This window comes from Vicugna pacos, chromosome 5 (assembly GCF_048564905.1).
Source record: "Vicugna pacos chromosome 5, VicPac4, whole genome shotgun sequence".
Taxonomy (NCBI): Eukaryota; Metazoa; Chordata; class Mammalia; order Artiodactyla; family Camelidae; genus Vicugna; species Vicugna pacos.
In genome coordinates, this window is record NC_132991.1 from 42,235,089 (window position 1) to 42,257,967 (window position 22,879).

Genomic DNA, 22,879 nt, shown 5'->3' on the forward strand with positions numbered 1-22,879 from the left:
ACCTTTAACTTGTCAGTGTGGCAGCTGCTCTAATGCACTACATTTACAAGGTGAATTCTGTTACATGAACAATATAGAGACAAATGCCACATGAAACGTAATCCCCTCTCTTCTTCATAATTGTAATGTGATCTGAAATAATGTTTGCCTTTATGGCTGGAGCAGAGAAATGGCTTATTTCTGAGAACTAGGGCGGGGGCCCCAAATGTGCCTGTAGACTGTTTCACAGATAGAACTACAGATTCAACATGAAAGTTGGAGGGTCTTGTAGATACAGTTATAGTTAAAAACAGGGACCATCACTAGTAAAGAAGGAAAGATTCCCTATGTTGGGATTCAGATCAAGGTTGTCTTCTAATAAGGTAGCCTCACTTATCAGTGAATAATTCAGCATATCGCTCCCAAAATCTAGGACCAATTCATGATCTCTGTGGGAACAGTGATCATCTTTGGTAAACTCCATATTCTAATTTTTAAAAATTAACTGCTTTATTTGTGTGGGGGTGGGGGATGGGGAGAAGGAAACTAAACAGCATATAATTATTATGCAGGTAATTATAGCAGCCTGTGGGTAACTGCGTCTACATAAATATACAGGTTGCTGTTCAGAGTCAGTCTCAAGCCTTCAAGAGCATGTTTAAAGATGGGCATATTTATTACACGTTTAGTATGTCTTTAGCATACATCTTAAATGAACGGATTTTTTAGATGAAAGGGTAGCGGTCTACTTCAATTTTAGTAAAGGCACATTGCTCCTTGTGTAGGAATGTATTATTTATTACATGTATCATGATTTTTATACACGTGTTTATTTTAAGTTAGAAATAATGTAAAGGTGCCTTCTGTTGGACTTTGGCTTGTCGTCAGGAGCACAAGTTGGGAATAAGAAGCCTTGTGTGGCAATCCCAGCCTGAATTAATTGACAGCAGTTTCCTGTCACTTACACAATCTAGAAAATGATAGTACTAATTTTACAGGATTTTATGAGAGTCAATGAGGTTCACATGTGGGTGAGTTTTGTCAACTACAGAGCACTCCACGATTATAGTAGTTGTTACAATACGACAATCTTACGATTCCTGTGGTTTCTAGATGTGCTCTCACTTGTCGCCATCACCCACTGTAGGATTTTCCCAGGTGGTGATGCCGGTAGGAAGTGAACACATTAAAATCGAAATTTAACTTTGGCTCCAAGGGTCCTGAAGCCAGTGTCCTATTTTCTGGACACGTCTGACCTGAACATCCATCCCTCATTGCTAATGCCTTCAAATTTTAAAAGGATGAATCAGAGGAAAGTATATTCTCTTCAGGGTGATGCTAAACTTAATAAATACATTGATGCTCATTGTCACTCAGAGCTTTTGTTTGCTGCTAGAAGAGGGTCCTGTCCTTGTGTATTTTATTGACAAAGATTAACGAGGGGGACAACTGTTTACCTTGATGTCCATGCTTAGAGTTGGTAGTTAAGCGAGTGCCAGTTTCTTGTGAGTCATTTGTTGTGCTGCTGTTGGTTTACAGAGCATTTCAGTTTGAACTGCAGTTGCCTTATATTCTATCGCCTTGTGTGTGGTGGTGTGGGAGTGTTTGTGTCACGAGTTTCAAAGGTCTTTCATTCATTCTGGTGAAACAAGTTATTTCGTTACAGCTTGAAAAACAACTCATCAAAAATTATTTTTTAAAGCTCTGTTTCGTTCTTATGGATTTATGTGCAAAATAAATATTTCTGACTTTAGTTGCCTCTCTGAGCTTCTCCCCACTCCTGGACCTCTGAGGCAGGTAGACCAGGTGTTACCTCCATTTTACAAGAAGTAAACTAAGGCCCAAGTTTTATCCCCACTAAGCTGTGGAGCCTGGGACATGATCTCAGATTTCCTGGCGAAGTGCCTAGCCTGGTGTCTCTTGGCAGCTTCCTTGTTCCTCTGCTGTTTTAATTAATTTTAATTTTTATTTTTTGATATTTCTAATATACTGAATGTTTCTTAATAAGAAGGAAGCTCTGATTAATGCAGAACTTGAAACTATGCCTCAGGGACCCATGTAGGTCTCCAGTTTCTGTTACCTACCTCCCTTGTCCCTGTTCTGTGCAATCTCACAGGAATTGTCCAGAGTGATTCTTTGTGTGTATGTGTTAGAATTTTGTTTCAGGTTACCTGAAGGAATCTTGTAGGTACTCATGCCAAAGAACCATAAATGCTGTTGCTAAAACGAATAGTGAATTGGGTACCACTATCACATGTTCATACTGATTGACACTTTTTTGATTGGAGACGAAACAAAACTAATGCCACCAAGCTGTGGATTAGAGGCATCCTTCAAAGCTCCTTTATCCACAGAGAGACTGGGGCCGGAATCTGGAGGCGTAAGACCATGTCAGTTTTCAGTACTGCGCTTAAGATGTTTGGCACACAGATTTGGTTTCCTATTAATGATTTAATCTTTCCTTTTTTTCTCTTTGATCCTCAGCCACTCACACCTGACCTTCACTACTATTATATCCTGGAGCTGTCATTTTATTGGTCTTTAATGTTTTCCCAGTTCACTGATATCAAAAGAAAGGTAAGAGCGGGTGTGTTTTAAAGTGCTTGCAGGCGCACGTCTTTAGTGGCCCTTGGCGGGTGGGTGTGGTCTCCGGGGTGCTCACTTCTGTTCTGCCATCAGTACTACATTGGTACTACTTTCTGTATTATTTACTGAAGGGTCTCTGCTTTGGTTTGTGCTGTTTTATATTTGATTCCCATTGTCTCTTCACTCTTCCCTCCAAACCTAGTGTTCTTTCCTCCATAAAAAAGTACAGCAGTGAATCTTAACAGCATTAATTCCCTCTCAGTCTGATTCACAGTTCCCTCTGTTCTCCCGATTCAATAAAGAAGAAAAATTGTGTCTGTAGCAGCTCCTGGGAGAGAGTAAAATCTCAGTGTTCCAGTCCTACAGAGTGAAAGTTTCCCCAATTAAAGAGTTGCCTAATGTCAGAATATGTCAGGAAAATACAACATTCCTAAATGAACTGTGACCTGGTTTTCATCTCTCCCCTCCACTGGAAGAGCTTTTGCTGAGGGCGCTCTTGACCTCTTAAGTGTTAAACCCACTCATTCCAGTTCTCATCCTACCAGCTTCTGGGCAGGATTGGCACTTTGGGCTCTTCGCTGTGTATTTTGTTTCCCGTGAAGCTGTTTTCTCCACATTCCCATATTTGGGTTATGCCTTCAAAGTCACCTTCCCAGGCCTCCATCCCAGTGCCCCACGCCCGGCATGTCTGTGTGCTCCGGGGTCTGGTCCTGGATTCCAGGACGTCATCTCCCTGGATGATTAAGTTTATACCCTCTGGCACTGTTAACCATAATTTGTATATCAATAACTCCTGTTTCTCTCCTGCCCCAAATCCTCTCTGGGTCCTCACCTCCACACGTCTAGTCATAAATAATAGTATTATGTTCTTTTTTGTTATTTTAACATTTAATCCTCACAACAACTCCAAGGTCCAGTCTGGTCATTTATTACTTATCCTTCTTTTGTGAACAAGGAGACTGAACCTTACATTCAGAGTGTTCCCAGCCAAAGACATCACCTCCTCCTGGTCTAGTTCTTCCTCCAACAATCTTTGTAACCGGCAGTCCCATAAGCTAGAAGTTTCCTTTCTGCTCCTCTTTGCTACCCCTTGTACCTACTCCCTTAACATCGCAGACACATTTCGTTTAAGTCCTCTCTACTTTCGCTTAATCTATTACAGTGGCTCTTACAAGGCCCTCCTACCTAAGTAGTCATTCTTGTCTACCTGCCATCTAAGAGTTATGTTTTTCAAACTTTCAAGACAAAGCCAAACTACTTGGAGTGATAATCAGGGTTGTCAACATGATTCAAACCCACCTCTGCAGTCTTACTCCCCACCTTTCTCTCCCCCTTCTGACACACCCGTATGTCATAGTTACACATATCTTCTCACCATTGCTCAAACACATTTTTCCTCATGCCTCTTTGTTTTGTTTTTTTTTAAGACGTTGCCTGTGGCTAGAATGTACCCTATTCCCCCCTCCTCCTAGACCAGACCAAGGCCAAAGTCATCTCTTCTTTGAAGCCTTATTTAATTTCCCTGTGAATTTTGACCACTTCTTCCTCTGTGTTTAGTTCACAAGTGCCCAGTACTTACCATATTTTAACGGTGGCGACCTGCCTCTCTCCCTTCGCCAGACCTGGAGGGCAGAGAGCAAGATATGTTCATCTTGATACCTCTCGTGACTGTCAGTGCATGGGCTCATGGTGGGGATCGGTCAGTTTAGGGTGAATGAATAGATGGACTCATCAGAATGTCTTCTGACTCACTAATGGGTGTCTTCCAAATAACGCTGTGCATTATGATGGAGCCTTTACTATAATATAGTATTTCTTGGTTAGATCAGTAATGTGCTAAATTGTAAAATATCCTAGTGGCAGCTGAAAAGTATTGAAGAGTCTATGGTCCTAGCAACCGCCTCGCCTCCCCCTGGTATGCTCCTGCCACTCTCCTGCGGCAGTGGCTTACTTGGCTGGCAGAAGGCTGTCTTCTCTGGCCCGTGTGGCTGCAAGACCTTAATTGGTATATGTCATCTGATTCTCAGAAGAAGTGGATGGTCCCTTTATGGGCTAGGCTTAGGAATGGCAGATAACTCGTTGACACCTGTAACTTGTAGTTCCCTTACTCATTGCACCAAACAGTCTGGGTCAGTTTCTGGAAACGTTGAAAGACCCTTCAGTGACACTATACCGGTTAAATCTCTGTCTATATGTGAAGAGCCTTCTTCACTTCTGTAGTCAGGACTTGCACACGGATTATCTCCTATGTGTCAGGCACTGTGCAAGGCTCATTGTGCATTTTATTTATTTATTTTTTTAGATCTTTCATTGTGGTAAAAATACACAAAACATAAACTTTACCATCTTAACCAATTTTAAGTGTACAGTTTAGTCACGTTTACCCTGTTGTGTAACCAGTTTCTAGAACTCCTTTTGTCTTGCAAAACTGAAACTCTGCACCCATTAATCAACAGCTCTCCATTCCCTTCTCCCCCAGCCCCCACCCCGGGCAACCACCATTCCGCTTTTTTGTCTGTAGGCATTTGAGGAGTCTGCGTACCTCATGTAAGTGGAATCACACTGTATTTGTCCTTTTGTGACTGGCATATTTCACTTAGCATAATGTCCTCAGGCTCATCCATATTGCAGTGTGTGTCAGAATTTCCTCCCTTTTTAAAGCTGAATAATGTGCATTTTATTTTCTTTTGAGGAGTGTTTTTTCCAGGTAGTCACAGAAAACACTTACATAAGACAGAGGGAGCTTTGACTATTCTTCCAATTCTGTCATTGGGAGAATTGGTGTACAGTGAATTTGTGTAAAATTTTCAAGGTTGTGCAGCATGGGGATGAAATAGAGCCCAAGTTTACCAAAGCAAAGTCCCGTGATTCCCTTGTAGATGAGACATTAGACGTGACATTGTCTTGCCTGACCACGCTTCTGACGTTAGTGGTAGTAAGCTTTCCGCAGCTTTTTACCATTTTATTGGTTGCTCTTTTGCTTAGGAAGAATTAGGGATGCCATCTAGAGTCAAAGAGATTTATAAATGCAAAACTGACTGTACTTGGTCCCCAGGAGCCTAGTCCTTGGGAGACGTCGCTGCACCGAAAGTTACCAAGCCCCTCCCTTTGCCTGAGCTTCCTCTGCGTGCATTTACTGTGTCTTTTCACTGAGCCAGGAGGACTCAGAGCATCTTCCTTTATTGTTTTAAGCCAAATGACCATTTTCTTAATAGTTACCATGAGTGGATTATTTTCAAGGGTCGAAGTATACCATTTTGTATGGTTTTAACATATCTTGCATCAGTGTGGAAAAAAAGCTTACAGAAAGGGTAATTTTACAGTGGGGTTCATGGGCTTGACCTCAGGCCTATACATGTTGTCAGTGTTTATAATTATCCATATTTTTTACTTGTCAACACCAATAGCTTGTTTTAGACATCAGGCACCTCTCCCTTCATCCCTTGGTTAGAATTAACTTTGCACGTTCCGGGCATGGCTGGCTTATTCTTATTTCTCGCACAAAATGGGAATTTGGCTACTACCATACATGCTTGTTGCTCTGCACAGGATTTAATAAGAAAGGCCTTATCCTCTGGTGCCACCTCTCATTAGTGAGTTGTCACCTTTGCTTTTCTCCTTTGCATTTTGCTGTCATTGCGGGTCCCTGGTGGTTCCCTCCTCACTACTCCCCCATGCAGAGGACCTGCCCTTCCTGCCATCGGCGGGGGTTTATGGTATATTCTACTGCTAAATACATCCCTGTCTTCTATACTGCAACTATTAACTAAACTCTCACCCTCTAAAAACAGCCTGCCTCCTAATTACAGAATAGAGGTGTTTGAAGACACCCACTGACAACATAGCATGGAAATCGACTTCTGGAGCCTGGCCGCCCGTAGGGTTGTTAAGTAGAAAGGTCATCAGGAGTTTTCTTTAGTTGCTCTATTAAATGACAATGAGCTTGAACAACCATTTTCAAAGAGTGAACAGAATTGGAAAACATTTGATCCAAATGCATGCCTCAAACTGTTAGAATGAATACCTTAAAATATGAGGTTTCGGAATCATTTTTTTGTGACTTAACTGGTTCACTCACAAGACTTTCTAAAAATGGCTTTTATATTCACAAACTCTTTCCCTCTGGAAATGTGCCTTTTTTTTTTTTTTCAAATTGTTCAGTTTCCAAATAGAATCTGGAGTTTAAAGATGACTGGAGAACTTTCATCCCTGTGGTGACAGAACACATAGTCTCTCTTGATCATTCCCAGGGTTGGTACTTATTTGGGCAGTGATGAGGTACGTACTGTTAATCCTCCCAGACGAGAGGGACTAGCCAAGATGTAGTCACTGGATGTAATGGATTTGTAGTTCAAGTGTTCTGTTATATGCTACCAACTTCTGTGTCTTTTTGAGGATTATTCCTTCCTTCCTTTTTTCTTCTTTCTTCCCTCCACTCCTCTCTTTTTCTCCCTTCCTCTCTTCCTTTCTTCCTTCCTTCCTTTATAAAAAGAAATTGTTAAGGTATCTTTTTAAAAAGACAACAGGTAAATTCCTGGTGTTCAGTATTGTTTGAAACACCTTTTGTTTCCCAAGGCTTAATTTTTGTTGAGATTCTGTATTTCAGCACCTGTTCACAATTGTATTTCTCTTGCGCATCTAAATTTTATATGGGAAGCTAATAAATATGATGGTGCTGGAACTCAGGACAGCTTGCTTGTGTCTAAGCCCTGTGTCCCGTTTAGCTAAGCTGCTGTTTGGCTTGACAGCCGGGGTTATTGGCCAATGAACCCTGCTTGTGTCCCGAGACCTTTGCAGGGACTCACCCATGGCCGAGTTCCAGGGCCCAGTTGGTGAAATCAGCTTGTTACTCTTTTTGGTCTTTAACCTGAGAGAAAAATACACCTTGTAAAAAGGTCCCTAACAGAGAGAGAGAGGTGATGATCAAGATTAGCAAGAAACTTATTGGCAGGTAGGCTTGTGTTTGCTCTCTGGTAACTTCTGTGGAAAATAACCAGAGTTCATGGCTGTGAGTGCTTTTTAGCTGCCTTTCAGGGCCTGCCACGCTCCAGATATTTCCTGCTTCAGTTAGATTTGGGGTAAAAAAAAATGCATGCATTAATCTTTTAATAAGGAAGCAGTATGGCATAGAATTAAATAAAACAATGTCCATGAAACCATCTAGTACAGTGCTTGACAGAAGTTAGTATAGTATCTAGCACATAATGACCAAAATTTGGTTGGCTCAAAACATAGTACTAAGACCAAAACCAAATAAAACCTCCAAAACTTGTGGTCACACATTTTTGTATTCTGGGTCGATTGAAATGATCAAAAAAAATTAGGAAAAGAAACTAACTTAAGATTGCCAACATTTTACTTTTCCTGGTGAGGAAGTTTTCAGAGCACCTACCATCTATTACCATCAATTCATAAAAGAAAGGACATTTTAAAGGAGAAAGGACACCTTCTATGAACACCAAAGTTTATCTTTATGAAAAAATTTTTCTCTTTCTCATTTTGTTCTAGACTGGAGAAAGGACACCTGGTATTTAAGGACAATCTTTTAAATTTATCATTTTGAAAATGTTTTTATTTTTCTCATTTTGTTCCAGACTGGAGAAAATTATGAATAACGTGGCTCAGAGGTTAAAGGCATGGGCTCTGGAGTCCATCTACCCAGCCAGCACCACCCCTAATTTGGCAGGACCTTGAGCAAGTTACTTTACTGCTCTGTGCCTAAGTTTCCTGGTCCAAAGAATAGAGTTCATATAACTGACCTCATGGGAGTGTTGTGCAAATAGGTGATGCAGGTTGTTGGAATGGTGCTTGGCACACAGAGAGGCTCCATATATGTTAGCTGTTACTCTTATCCTTCGTGTGATTCCCCAGACTTTGCCAGCTCTCTACCCTCAGGCACCTGAGGACTGTACCTCACAGCCATGCCTCCCTTGTGGTTGGATGGGGCCATGTGACTGGTGAGCTGTGAGCAGGACTGACTTGAGTCACTTTTGGACCAGAGTATCTAATGGCTGGTTAAGACCCTCCTGGGTCTCTTTTCCCCTCTACAGATGGAGGCTGCTCCTTCAGTCTGAGTCCCTAGTGATGGTGATGAACACAGTGCCCCCGCCCAGCCAGTTGGAACCATGCTGTGAGTAAGAAGTAGGCCTTTGTTGTAAACCACTGAGATTTCACAGGATTTCTCATTGCCACATCATCTAGCTTATCCTGACTGGTGCAACTGTTATTAATCATCTGGCTAATAATCATTTCCTAGAATCATGTTTGGAAATAATTGGTCTAGATAACAGTTTCCAAAGTGTGGTCTGCAGACACCTGGAGATCCCTGAGACCCTTGCAGGAGATCTGCAACATCAAAACTGTCTCCATAATGATACTGAGGAGTCATTTGCCTTTTGCACTGCATTGAAATGTGTGCTGATTGTGCAAAAGTTACGGTGTGCAAAATCGCCAGCAGTGGCACCAGACTGTCTGAGTAATCTTCGTATTCGTCACTGGCATGTGTTTGCAGGAAGGAAAAAATGTCAGTTTTACTTGAGAATGCTCCTGATGAAGCAGTAAAAAATGTTAATTTTATTAAATTGCTTTTCTTGAGTGTACATTTTAAAAACTTTTTTGTGATGAAATGGGAAGGAGGCATGAAGAGCTTCTGCCGCATAACCTATACACTGTGTCTCAAGGAAAATCGCGTGCAGGTCATGCTTTGCATTGGGAGCTGAACTAGCTTTCCCCCTCAAAGAATCTCCCTTTTTAGTTGAAAGAATGACAGACAAACTATGGTTATTCCAGCTTGGGTATTGTGTAGACAGATTCTTGAAAATGTACAGAGTGAGCTTGTCAAGGTGTTTCAAGTAAAACCATTGACATTATGTGTTATCAGTAATAATAATAAAACTAAGCTTTCAAGAAAAAAATAGATTTTTAGAACACAAGTCCACCAGTGAGAGCTTGATAGCAGCTCAGTACTTAGACTTTTCTCATGAGATTGGTAGTGATGGTAATAAAGGTAAATTTTTAAACGTTAGATATCATTAATTCACTGAGCCAGTATTTTCCAAGTGACTGATGCATGATACTCCAAAACTGTGCCTGAATGAATGATCCTTTCAGAGGTCAAGAGAGACCAAAGGATTTTGTGTAACAGAATATGGGAAGTTTATTGATATAATTTTAAAGTCCACCTTGCAACTAACTTTTGAAAATATCTCACTTGCCAAGTTTTGGTACAGTATCAAAGGTTCCATAACTATCTGAAAAGGCTATTAAGATGCTTCTTCCTTTTCCAACTGTGTGACAGTAGGCTTTCTATACATATTTTAACCAAAATAGCAGGGCAGCAGATTAAATATAGATGCAACAATGAGAATCCAACTCTCACGTCTTGAGCCAGACGTCAAAAGAGATTTGCAACCACGTAAAACAATGCCGCTCTTCTCACCAATTTTTAAAAAATTTTGAAAAATGTTATTTTTGGTAAATGTACTTGTGTTACTTAACACAGAATGAATTTATTTCAAATAAGTTAAATGTTTTACATGTTTTTCAAATTTCTCAGTTTTAATGTACAATGTGGTAAGGACTGATAGATGTAACCCATATAAGCAAACACTTTGGTGTCCTCAATAATTTTTAAGAATTTAAAAGGGTCCTGAGACCAGAACATATGAAAACTGCTTGCCTAGATTATTTTTAAGCCTTTCTTAAGGAGTGCCTCAGATTGTATCAGCATCTCCTTTCTTTGCTTGAAAAGCTGAAATCACAGCAGATTATACCGGGTCACCCTGAGAGGGATGGAGGAGTATGTGGAATTCTCTCTGTGTAACCTGTGTAATCGTAGACACAGGCAGGCAGGGCACTTACCTCTCTTTCACAGAGGTGCCAAGTTGTTCTTTTGTGTGTCCACTTTGTGATTGGAGTAGCAGTATCCTGCCCCCTAAGCTCAGGTTTCTTCCCAGGTAGCTATTCCTGACTCTGAGACCTCTGTCCTGTTCCTTTCTCACTACAGTGTCTTGGGAATTTAAGAAGGGAAAAAGAGGCAGCTCATTTGAGTAAGCTGCCACCTGTGCACAAAGCAGTTCAGCCTAGTGCTTTGTGCAGGCTGGTGGGAGAACAGTAGAACAGTGTTGTCTGGAAAAGAAAAGAAACATTTTATGGGGCAATTTTATGGGATCTTACTCAAAAGCTGCCTAAGCTAGTAGCTTATTCCAGTAATCAAACTCCCCTTGCTGGGGAGAGGCTCATGGGTATCTTTAGATCTCACAGCTGGATGACCAGTCACTGGGCAGCCCTGGGCAGTGCAGTCGCACATACTGCTGTCCAGGGTACCAGAGGATAACCATAGGAACCTCTTCTTCCATCGTGGTGCAAAGAGCTGCAGCATCACTGCATTACAGAGAGACCTGTGCTCAGGACCCAACACAGAATTGCTGGTCTAGGGCTCTGGGTCCTGAAGTCTAGGGCCTCAGGAATTCCACCCTTTCAGGAGGTGCCACTGACACTTGGAAGGTTTCACTTGCATTTGGGCAATTCAGTCACTCTGCTTCCTCTGAGGAATTTCCCACAAGTCATCCTGAGCTTCTTGGGAAAGCAGCCACAAAGGCTTATTGAAAGCTCTGTCTCCCTGAGTCAGTGAATTTCCTCCATTTTTCTCCCCACAAATGTAAACAGACCCATCTCATATCCTCCCTTTAGCCTCCTAAGAAGAGGAATCTCTTCCACTCATGGCCAGTCCTCACTTTTGCTCTTTTTTTAATTGAAGTATAGTTGGTTTACAATGTTGCATTAATTTCTGGTGTACAGCACATTGATTCAGTTATACCCACACACACATACATACACATATATATATATATATTCCTTTTCATATTCTTTCTCATTATAGGCTATTAAAAGGTATTAAATATAGTTCCCTGTGCTATACAGTAGGACCTTGTTGTTTATCTATTTTATATATAGTAGTTAGTATCTGCAAATCCTGAACTCCCAGTTTATCACCCCACTGACCCCTCTTCCCCCCGGGAACCCTAAGTTTGTTTTCTATGTCTGTGAGTCTGTTTTCATTTTGTAAATAAGTTCATTTGTGTCACTTTTTTTAGATCCCACATATAAATGATACCATATGGTATTTTTCTTTCTCTTTCTGGCTTACTTCACTTAGTATGACAATCTCCAGGTCCATCCATGAAAAGTCCACAAGCAATAAATGCTGGAGAGGGTGTGAAGAAAAGGGAACCCTCCTATACTGCTGGTAGGAATGTAGTTTGGTGCAGCCGTAATGGAAAACAACATGGCGATTCCTTAAAAAACTGAAAATAGGCTTAACCATATAATCCAGCAATCCCACTCCTGGGCATTTATCTGGAGGGAACTCTGATTTGAAAAGATACACTCACCCATGTTCACAGCAGCACTACTTACAATAGCCAAGACATGGAAACAACCTAAATGTCTATCAGCAGATGACTGGATAAAGAAGTTGTAGTGTATTTATATAATGGAATACTACTCAGCCATAAAAATAATAAAATAATGCCATTTGCAACATGGATGGTCCTCACCTTTTGATTTTATTATTTGTTTTTTCGGGGGAGGGAGGTAATTAGGTTTTTACTTATTTTATTTTTAGTGGAGGTTCTGGGGATTGAACCCAGGACCTTGTGCATGCTAGGCACACACTCTACCACTGAGCTATACCCTCCCCCAGTCCTCACTTTTTCTCTTGATTCCTCTTCTCTTCAGATCTTCTAGAAGGGACCTTGTTCTATTTGTTAGTCACTCATTTATATGTATTTTCTTTCTGCTGCCCCCTCATAGTAGTCTTTCCTCAGACATTGGTTTCTGGGAAGCAGCTGGCTGTGATAGGAGTCTGAGCTCTGGAGTCGCACACAACTGGATTCAGATCTGCCGCTAGCCTGTCCTTACTGTGTAACTCTGGAAAAATTATGTAGCTTCTGTGTACGTCGTTTCTGTATAAAATGGTGTTCAACTAGTACTTGCCTTATGGAGTCATTATTGAGAATAAATCACAGTGTCCAATGGAACCTTTGGAGCCTAAGAATTAGTAGGCAAATCTCAGGGTGGATAGAAGTTCACCAGTTAGTCAGATTGGTGTGGGGCTTAGAGAAAAGAAGAGACAACACAAACATTTCAGCAGGGAAAGGTGGGGATTACTGAAGGGCCAGAGGCCTGCATGGGGACAAGAAAGCTGACGAGTGAATGCTGCAGTAGAGTTCTGTCTGTGAACGGAGGCGGGGAGCTCAGACAGCTGAAGGAAGAGGAAAGAGAGAAGATAAGGCTGTCGATGATAAGAGTTTCCCTACACCGCTCCTGACAGCTTACAGCGTCATCCTAACCTGGCTGACCTGAAAGAGACTCCTCCTGTCTTCCATCTAGAGCACAAAATTGAGTTCCTGATTGCCCATTGTCATTTGGGGCAATCGAGGACTTGACAGTAAATTTGAGGATGATGGCTTTTGAGTCCTGGGATGTTTCTGATTTTAGTTGAGCACAGTCTGCCCCCTACTGATCATTTGGGATGTTTCCAACCTGAATGAGTTTACTTGATACCAAGTGTTTGTTGTCTTTGCCTTTGTCCTTAGGGATATTGTGCCCTCTGCCCGCCACCACCACCACCCCTATTCCCCGCAAAAAGAAATGGAGAACAAAGTCTGTTAACTTGTACATCACTTAAGACTATTATGTTCAGTATATTTTAAATGTCTCAGAAGTGACCATTCTAGCACTAAAAGCTGTACAAATTAATGTGGCTGGGCCAAGAGTAATTTAACAGAGCCCAGAAGATGTGCATTAAAGCCTTCAACTCCCAATGCTTGTAATTTGGCAAGACTTGGAGTAATGGAGAACTTCTGAATACCCAGAGGTCAGTGAGAAAAAAGACATGTGTGTATAATTAAGGAAAATATGTATGTCATTTGAAAGCAGAGTGCATTTGGAGAGTGCACATCGATAGGAAGAGGAAAGGAAAGCATGGAGGAGGACTCCACGGAGTTGCAAATTAAGTTTCGTGCTCTGGCCAGGCACAGTGGAAGGGAACTGGTGGCACCATCTTAGTGTTTTCTATTGTACAAATAAAATTTTACTGCATTTTTTCTAGGTGATAAAAATCAATTAAAGATTAAATATTAACTAAATCATTCATAATAGATGAGATTATGAGTTCTTGATCTTAAAATGATGCCGTAAATGTTACACGAGACAAAGACTGGGTAAACACTGCTTGTACAGCCATTCTTTATTTCATTTATATGTTCCCAGCAGCTCTGACAGGAATGGCACACGTAGCAGTTGAGAGAGTAATATTGCATCCAGATGACAGCTCTTGTTTTACAAAAGCTCAGTCTTTTTGTGGAGAAACTCCTCAACTTTCAGATTATCTTAAAGTTGTCATTACGGTTTATCATGAGAATTTTGATGGCGATACCTGCTAAAACTGTTTTTAAAGTAATTGTTCTGAATTTTGAGAGTGAAACTTAATGGCTTACTTCAGAATAGCTGTGAAAATGGAATATCTCTCTTTTTTTTTATAATTGAAGTATAATCAGTTTACAACGTTGTGTCAGTTTCTGGTGTGCAGCACAATTCTTCAGTCATACATGGATATACATATATTCATTTTCATATTCTTTTTCACTGTAAGCTACTACAAGATATTGAATATACTTCCCTGTGCTATACAGTATGAGCTTGTTGTTTATTTTATACATAGTAGTTAGTATCTGCAAATCCGAACTGAAAATGGAATCTCTTCCATATTCTTTATGTGAAGAAAATGTGATGAAGCCGGCTGTGAGACTGCAATTGCCCCATCTTGAATTATGTGCCTGACTGTCCCATATTATGCCCTTTGATGTGGCTCTAAGGCACGGTCATCACACTTCTCTATAAAGGGCTCCCTAGTAAATATTTTAAACTGAGAGGTGTCTGTATTGTCTCTGTTGTGACTCCTTAACTCTACCACAATACACAAACACTACTATAAACAATAATTAAACAAATGGAGGTGGCCGTGTTCTAGTAAAACTTTATTTACAAAAACAAATGGAGGGCCAGAGTGGGCCTGGTGGCCATAGTGTGCCTTTCTCTGCTCTAGAGTTGAGTCACCTGGACCCATATTTGGTGAAGAGTGAGGACGTCAGCTTTTCGAATGGCTAGTAGAGATATTTAAATCACATCAGTATGTATTTTTAAAACATTTTGGTAGTAACAATAGTAATTTTAAAGTCTTTAACCAATAAACTTCTTGTCACTTACTATTTTTAGAATGATATTTGTATGAGACAGTTATCTCCTTCAAGGACCAAAGCCTGTTTATATTTAGTCCCAAATGGGAAAAATCTAGTCTGTTGAAAAAGAGTGTGGACATACATTTGACTCTAGTTTTAGTGTGAGTCAGTCATGCACTGACTTTAGAGACGGGATGATTAAGTCATTCCTGCCAGGACTCCTCCATTTTATAATTAAACAAACGTTTCCCAAATAAATCAGTTCCTCATCCCTTTTCAAATTTTCCCTTAAATATTTGCCCTAGAGAGCATAGGCTATATATGAGGATGAAAGTGAATTCCAGTTACAGCTTTCAGAGGCCCTTATTACTAGAAATACCTTTCTCTAAAAGGCACATTTAACCAGTTCTCTCTAGAATGAGCCAAAATTTAAGGCCAGTTAAAAAATATAATAACCAAATAAATTGTGGGAGATTGCAGATACCCAAAGGTTGACATTTACATTTACATATGGGATGTGAACTTCCTATGGCACACACTGGTAAGAGACAGGTCTTTTCTTCCTCAGGTTGCCTAATGTGCGGCAAATCAAAATCAGCTGATTTCTATGAATCGCTCTGAACATACGTTCAGTCAAACTGTCTAGGTTGTCTTACAACCTAGACAGTTTTTAGTCTCTTGGTTTTTGCTTGTTAAGAGGTTATATGTATTTTATGTATGTATATTTATATGAATTTGTGTATATGTATATATATTCATGCTGTTAACCAGAACTTTTGCTATCCATAGCCAAAGGCTGAGAATCTGTTATCTTTTCATATTCCCTCAATAGGAAGAATATTTAGCCCTGATTATTCTTGGCATATGTAGATTTTGTCTGAAGTTCTCTCCCTCTCCATCTGTGTGTTCGTTCTGGAGTTGAGGTGGAGCCTGAGTGGCGCCTCTCCCCTGTACATTGCCGAGTTCCACACCTGAAGTCCACTTCCTGCCTGGCCATGTTGATCCCCAGCAGTCTGAGTTTTACCCCACACAACCTCCAGTGAAGAGATAGGAAGACTGTTACTGATCTCAAGAAAAAAAAGAGCATCTTAACTCTATTATAAGTCATACTGATTTCTTTGTACCTTGAAGATTGAAATAAGGAAACTATTGGGAAAAAAACAAAGAAATGAGAGATTCTTATTATTGCTATAGTTGCCATAATATGAAATCAGTTTTTAATTATGTTTCTGTCCTTCTGTTTCTTAGAGAGTTTGAAAATCTGTTAAATGGGTAACCTGGCATAACCTGATTTCTATTCATGAGTAAGGGTATGTTTATTGATTTTATATATGTATATTAATGATACTTACTAAATTTTGGAAAGCTGGCATATGTCATTTACATCCAAGAGAGAAGAGGTTTTTCTTTGTCTTGCTCTTTAGTGGTATTTCATATTTTTCACCATCATGCACACCTTAAATCAGCCATTACTTAAAATCTTGGTCTTCTTAATCCTTTTCGAGAAGGTTTACCAGTGCTTTTCTTTATTTGTGGCAAAGATTATTCCCAAAAGAAACTGCATAATATTGTTAATACTCTATCTAGCAAATGGGAGTTTTGAGAACAAGTTTCTTTTTGTTTGTGGTGGGTTGTTGTTTTTAATGAGAAATGAGTTAATTTTGCTTTCGTAAAAACACTTACATCCAGGTGAATTCCAGTGCTTTCTAAAAACAGGGTATTATTTCAAAGCCTCTTTCAGCCTGACCATTGCAAATGGAATTTCATCATATAGAACATCACTCTGGTGTCTTAATGAGAGGTGATCCTTCTGGCCCTTTGGTGCTAATGTTCTGTTGTGCAGAAAAGTCCCCTGGAGAACTGAATTAAGGATGCCGATTCTCATTTTAACAGCTGGGGATGGAGCCCAAGTGGCTAGAAATTTACCTTCATCTAGGAGTTTCTGATGTGAAAGCTACACAGAACAGACCAAGACTCTGTTCTAGGCTCTCTAGATGCCATTCGGAAACGTAATAAGGAAAAAAAAAACAAGTGTTTTCTTACCAGCTTCTGGTATTAAAATGGATGGTTTTTCCTTGAATTTTTTTTTTTCGTTTCAGACTTATTCTAATTACACTTGAGTCAAAATTATATCTAATTTTTTTTCTACCTCTGATTATTAACATAGGAGAAGCCACTGGAATGAGGGCTGAAGTGGAAGTAAATATTAGGCAGGAAACAGTAGAAGGAGCCCTTGATGGCTGTGAATATGTCCAGAAAAAATATGGCAGACCGACAGGAGGTTGGGGACGGCTGACGCAGGTAGCCAGGCCGGTCTGTCTTGAATAAGGGCTTTGGGATCCATCTCCAACATGAGGGCCAACAAGAATCACCAAAAATGGAAGAAAACATTCTCAACCCCAAATGCTAAGTTTCGTGCAGCTTGCCTGTGTCTAGATACACACCAGTCACTTTCAGAAGTAACAACCATGAGGATGGAAGGTTCCCACCCTGCACTGATAAAGTCTAAATTGACAGTTTGTTGAAAAACTGTTATTTGGACCAGATTCATTGCTTATTCAAAAGAATGTGTCAGAGTGAGGAGATGAGAGTAAGACAAAAAAATAATGATTGCATGGCTTTTATTAAAGGTATTTCATTGTGTATAATGCTTTCTGAAGCAGCAATGTAGAAGACAAAATCCATTATTCATGCTTTTCATATTCATACAGATGTGACAGGATAATGAAAATTGGGCTTCTGCCATGGGCATAGCTCTGAGCCCCTCCATAATAAATCTTTTCTAGGACCAGGGGATTTATATGCAAAAATCATCTTCGCAAAGCGAACTTTGTCGGAAAAGCAAGGCTCTTGTTTTTAGGGCAGCCTTGCTATATTGCCAAGGGTGTTGTTTTATTTATTGACATTTATATCAGATACAGGTTAGGAAGCTTAATTATAAAATGGCCCTAATCCTCTGTAAGTGTTTTAATCAACTTATATTTATCCATTTTAAAATTAAATCGAGAAAAACTCTTGTTCTTTTTCAGGGAATAAGAGCAAGGACTCAGGGCTAAACAATGGGAAATGTGGGGACTATTGTTCTGGTTAGATACTCAGCTCGTTAGACTTTAAAATCTGTGTTCAGCACAGGCGAGTGTAAACTCACTGAACTGTTGAATTAGCCCTCTAGGTTTTTATTTAATTATGTTTAGGAAACAGTATAAAAGATCAGCTGATGGGTTTGCCCCACTTTAATTGATCCATTGTTTTGAAGGGGCTATTGTCTGGTAGGTAGATTGCTGTACTCCAGGTTATGGAACCTAAAACATTTCTGGTAACAGCCTGGAGAGAAGAGAGTTCATCTTCCATGGGAAACATGCTCAGAACAATTGTTATTGTGTGTCTGAGGAATCGGGGTATTGTCCAACTTTAAAAAATCAAGAGAAGTAGGTAAAGCTGATAAGTTGAGTCTGTACATAATCATTCCTTAAATTCAGCTCATGGTCTTCGTTTCTCTTTGCTAGTGAGCTGAGAACTATATATGAATGTGGGTCTGGAGAAAGGATCACAGTGGTAGGTCAGCAGTTGGCAGGAGTTTGCACGACTTGGTTCTGCACTTCTGCTGTGGGCAAGACAGATGATTCTGCCAACAGTGGTTTCCACCATCATGGCAACATGGCTCATTTGGAGACTAGGTTAAATTGAAAATAAGAGAAATAATTGCACTTCATTTTAAAAATTACCCAACCTTATTTTGGAAACTAGCACGTTATTTATCCTAGTAATAAATCAATAGTGTGATTATTGTACATTTGGCATTTTCTAAGGCAGAAAAGTAACCTGACCGTGTTCGCCAAAGTGTATACAGAACCATTTAAACATTGTGTGGGTTTTTTTTTTTAACATACCCATTTAACTTTATTTCATCATTGTCATTTAAAACGATTTTATGAAACATAAGACATTCTAAAAAAGTGACACGAACTTACAAAACAGTGACAGATTCACAGACATAAAAAACAAACCTATGGTTACTGGGGGTAAAAGGGGTGGGAAGGGATAAATGGGAGTTCGAGATTTGCAGATGCTAACTGCTATACATAAAATGGGTAAACAACAAGGTCCTACTGTATAACATAGGGAACTATATTCAATATCTTATAGTAACCTATAATGAAAAAGAATATGAAAAGGACTATGTGTATGACTGAAACATTATGCTGTACACTAGAAACTGATGCAACCTTGTAAACTGACAATACTTCAAAAAAAAACTTATAAAAAAATAAAATAACAGTTATAAAAAAAGGCATTCCTAAGCGTTCTGGATCACAAGAATTTAAACAGAAATACCCATAGCTTTGTAGGTTTGTTACATAAATTGAAATAAAATAATTGGAAAATTTTTCAGTATGGGAACTATACAGTGAAATAAATGGCAAAAGGACTTAATAAGGGCAAGACTTCACTACTTATGGATTATCATTAGTTACTTTCAGGATCTAGACAAAGAGCATTGTTTAAATGTTTTAAAACCATTTAAAAGTTGCCGACGTTGACCTTTCAGACCCCAAACTGTGTGACATCAGCAGCTGAATAAAGAGTGTGTATGTGTTCACACATTTACTCTCTTTTCTCTCTCTCAGGTTCACAATATGCTTTTCATTTTGGCTTATTTATTTGTTTCTCTATGAATGGTGTGTGGGAGAGTAGTCCACTTTCTCCATGGCTTCAAGTTGATCACGGTTAGGACTAGTCCTGGCATTAAAATCCCAGAGAAGTACAAGCTTACTCTGGGAGAAATACAGATTAAATAAGAGTGAAAATATCAGTAAAACAGAGACTATATTTCTAAGCAACAGAAATTCCATGTCAACAACAAACCTTGTTCAGGTGGCCCAGAGATAAGTCAGTATCAGAGAAAGATGATCTTTTCACATGGGCCAGGAAGCAGCTCCCTTGACGTTGACCATAATAAGGATGGCCAGCTTACTATTATTTTTGCCAGTTATTTTTTATAATGACTATAGACAGATAATGGTTGAATTTCAGAGTTTGTGTAGGAACCATCAGAAATACCAACATAGTGTTATTCTTATTTTAACATCCCATTGGGCATATTCCAGGAAAAGGATGTTGAATCCCCAGCCGCCAGTAGTGAGAGAAGTGGTTGAGTTGGACCAACACTGCTGCCCAAAAGATTTTCCTAAAGTACCATCAAAGTAATACCTTTCTTTGCTTGAAATCATACGGCAATTTCTTCTGTCGCTTCAAATTCTTTAGCTTAGTACGAAACGCCTTTGTGAACTGGCCTTAGTCCTGGTGTTGATCACATTTTCCATAGTCACTGGTCTCCTGTGTGTCTCTCCCAGGACATGCAGAACTCCCAGAAGGTAGGTACAACTCTGTTACTCATTTTAGTGCCCCCAGTGCTAGGGACATAGAAAGCCTGGTTAGTATCGGATGAATGGTTGAATAGATCAGTGGAAAAGTTGCAATGCTGCTAAACCCTAACATGTCTGTGTTTTCTCCTTCCCAGGACTTTGGTGTTATGTTCCTGCATCACGTTGTATCTATTTTATTGATTACCTTTTCATACGTCAACAATATGGCCCGAGTGGGGACCCTGGTCCTCTGTCTCCATGATTCAGCCGATGCTCTTCTGGAGGTAAAAGTTCTTCTCTCATCTATAAGAGTACAAAATCCGGGATTTTTGAAATCTCCCAGGTCATCAGGTCCTCCATGGTGTGCTGGATGGTGCTGGAGGAAGGTCGTGTATGACCACTTTGGAACTGTAGAGTGTTTCTTTGTACATTAAATTGGTGACAGTGAGACTTTATAGTCTATAAATTTGTGTATGAAAGACATTCACCATATTAGCAATCTTTACTAGTAGAGGAATGAAAACCTTTATTCCTCCACACTCAAGTGAACATTTTACAATAGGAAAATTATTATTTGAATAGGTTTTGTTTCTAGTGTTTCACACTGATTTATCTGGAAAGTGTATACAACTCAGTTTAGTAATAGTTATACATCCTGATGAAATGAATTAGTAGTCATATTTTTTATTGCCAATATACATACTATCCTAGTATTTTTACAGTGAAAGTATGTATGAATTGCAAATTATACATGAAAACTATGTTTTCTATGCATGTAAGTATAAAGAATATCTGAGGAAATATTGGTTGCACTTGATTAACTTTCTAAACCATTATCACTTAGAACTATTAAAGTAGCAAAAAAAGAAAAAGAGCAGTGTTTCTAGCATATTTCAAAAGAGAGAACTCCCAAGTAAAATTTTGATGTGGTATCTACTTTTAATTATGGCCCCTGTGAAGAGATGTACTCAATAAGAATATATAATTAAAAGTTTTTTTCACTTTATCCTACGACATTTATAGAACTGGTCAAAAATAAACTTACTCAGTTACAAATTCCATGTAGAAATGGGTCTTGGAATCTGTATTCTGATTTTTTATTCCTGTTGGCCCACAGTTCTGCCCCTTTGAAACATTTGCTGTCACTGTGAATATAGAATACCAGTGCCCTCAAATAATGATTTGCTATTGCAATATAAGCAGAAATTCCATGCCATAAAGCTGAATCTACATAAAGGCAATTGGTGAAGGTTTGAAGTATATACAGCAGTTTATTAAAGACTCTTGTCCCTATAAGGTTATGAAACAGGAAATAGTCCTAATGAGCTGGATATGTCAGATAACAGTTTGGTGCTATGATTTTTAAGTGATTAGAGCTAGATTCTATTCAGCACATTTTTTTTAAAGGAGAAATACAATTAGTATAAAGGCAATTCCCTGAAAATGAATTACCACGTAGTTAAATCCTAAGTATGCTTGAAAGTAGAAATTTACACAGCAGTCTACAGTTTTGAAATCAGTCCTCTATAATCTGCCAACTTTAATGTCTGTGGAAATGGATGGCATAATGCTTGGCAGAGACGTAATTCAGAAAATGTGTGCTAAATCGCCATCCACTACTTTTATCTAGAAAAGAAAAATAATCCAAAGATCCCAGTCGTGTGGCTCAAAAGCAGATGTTCTTCATCACTTGGATTCTCTTTGATATTATAAAATAACGCTTGAGAACATCCAAATAGTGAGATATGTTGACTCTTGCAAGCGGGACCTATTGCCTAGGCACTTGAGAAAAGTTGGTGTTTAATGCTTTTTTCTGAATACTGGTGAGTGAACGTAAAAGCAAAACCACATGGTTTACCTAGCCAGAAGGAGGCAGAAGGTGCTTTTTTTCTTTTTTAGTATAATTTGTGGTGTCACATCCAAAGTATTTGTGAAATCAAAAGTTGGTAATCCTGACTTTCACTCGGTTGACAGATACTTCCCCTTAGGAATATATTTCTCTTGTAGCTGTATATTTTACTTAAAGCTGTTAAATTATAGCTTCTGTGGATACTGTCAACAGTCCTTTCAAGTCTGACTCAGCCAATTTAACTTTACAAGAAGTAGAAAACAATGTATTGAACTTAAAAGTCGTCTTCAATTTATAACCCTGTGTGTGGGTACTGTGAATTACCTGTGAAAACGTAGAAGGAGGTGACCAAGCCCAATTTTGTTTTCAGCATCACCTGTTCTTAGAACCATCTCTAAAAAGTAGATGGTAGGGAAAGGGATATGATTTCTCCCCTAGACTAATTTAGAAGGTAAAAACTGGTCACTGAAATCACGATCATAAATTATCAGTGTACTTCTCACAGCCATTCTGCACATTAGTGACTTTCATCTAGAAAATGACCCATTAATGTAACTTTGAAAATTATACCTAAGTAGATTCGTTGAGAGGACATGATCTTGACACATTCTTCATTTCTAAGTTTGTGAGAATCAGCCAAGAAACTGTCCTTAAGCCTGTTTAAGGAAGATCTATAATTCTAAGTAGAAAGGAGGAAAAAAGCTCTCTCTATATTCTGTATAATGTCTGTGGCCTTAGTGTTTAGGACTCATAAAGGTTTACAGGATTATCTAGCACTTTCTATTTTGACCTGTTAGGCCAAATTCCTGTTTCGGTGTCTTTGGCTAGCTAATATCCTCCTTAATGCAAGGATTTCT

At 39.3% G+C, this 22,879-nt stretch overlaps 1 protein-coding gene across 3 annotated transcripts in view; it reads left to right on the plus strand.

Annotated features, from left to right (window-relative positions):
- The window catches only part of CERS6 (ceramide synthase 6), a 296,892-nt gene that overhangs the window by 232,772 nt on the left and 41,241 nt on the right, over window positions 1-22,879 (plus strand). For all 3 annotated transcript variants that reach the window (XM_072961105.1, XM_006201102.3, XM_072961104.1), the window contains exons 6-7: window positions 2,464-2,556; window positions 20,329-20,457. In XM_072961105.1, coding sequence (XP_072817206.1) covers window positions 2,464-2,556; window positions 20,329-20,457 — 222 coding nt within the window. The remainder of the gene's footprint in view (window positions 1-2,463; window positions 2,557-20,328; window positions 20,458-22,879) is intronic.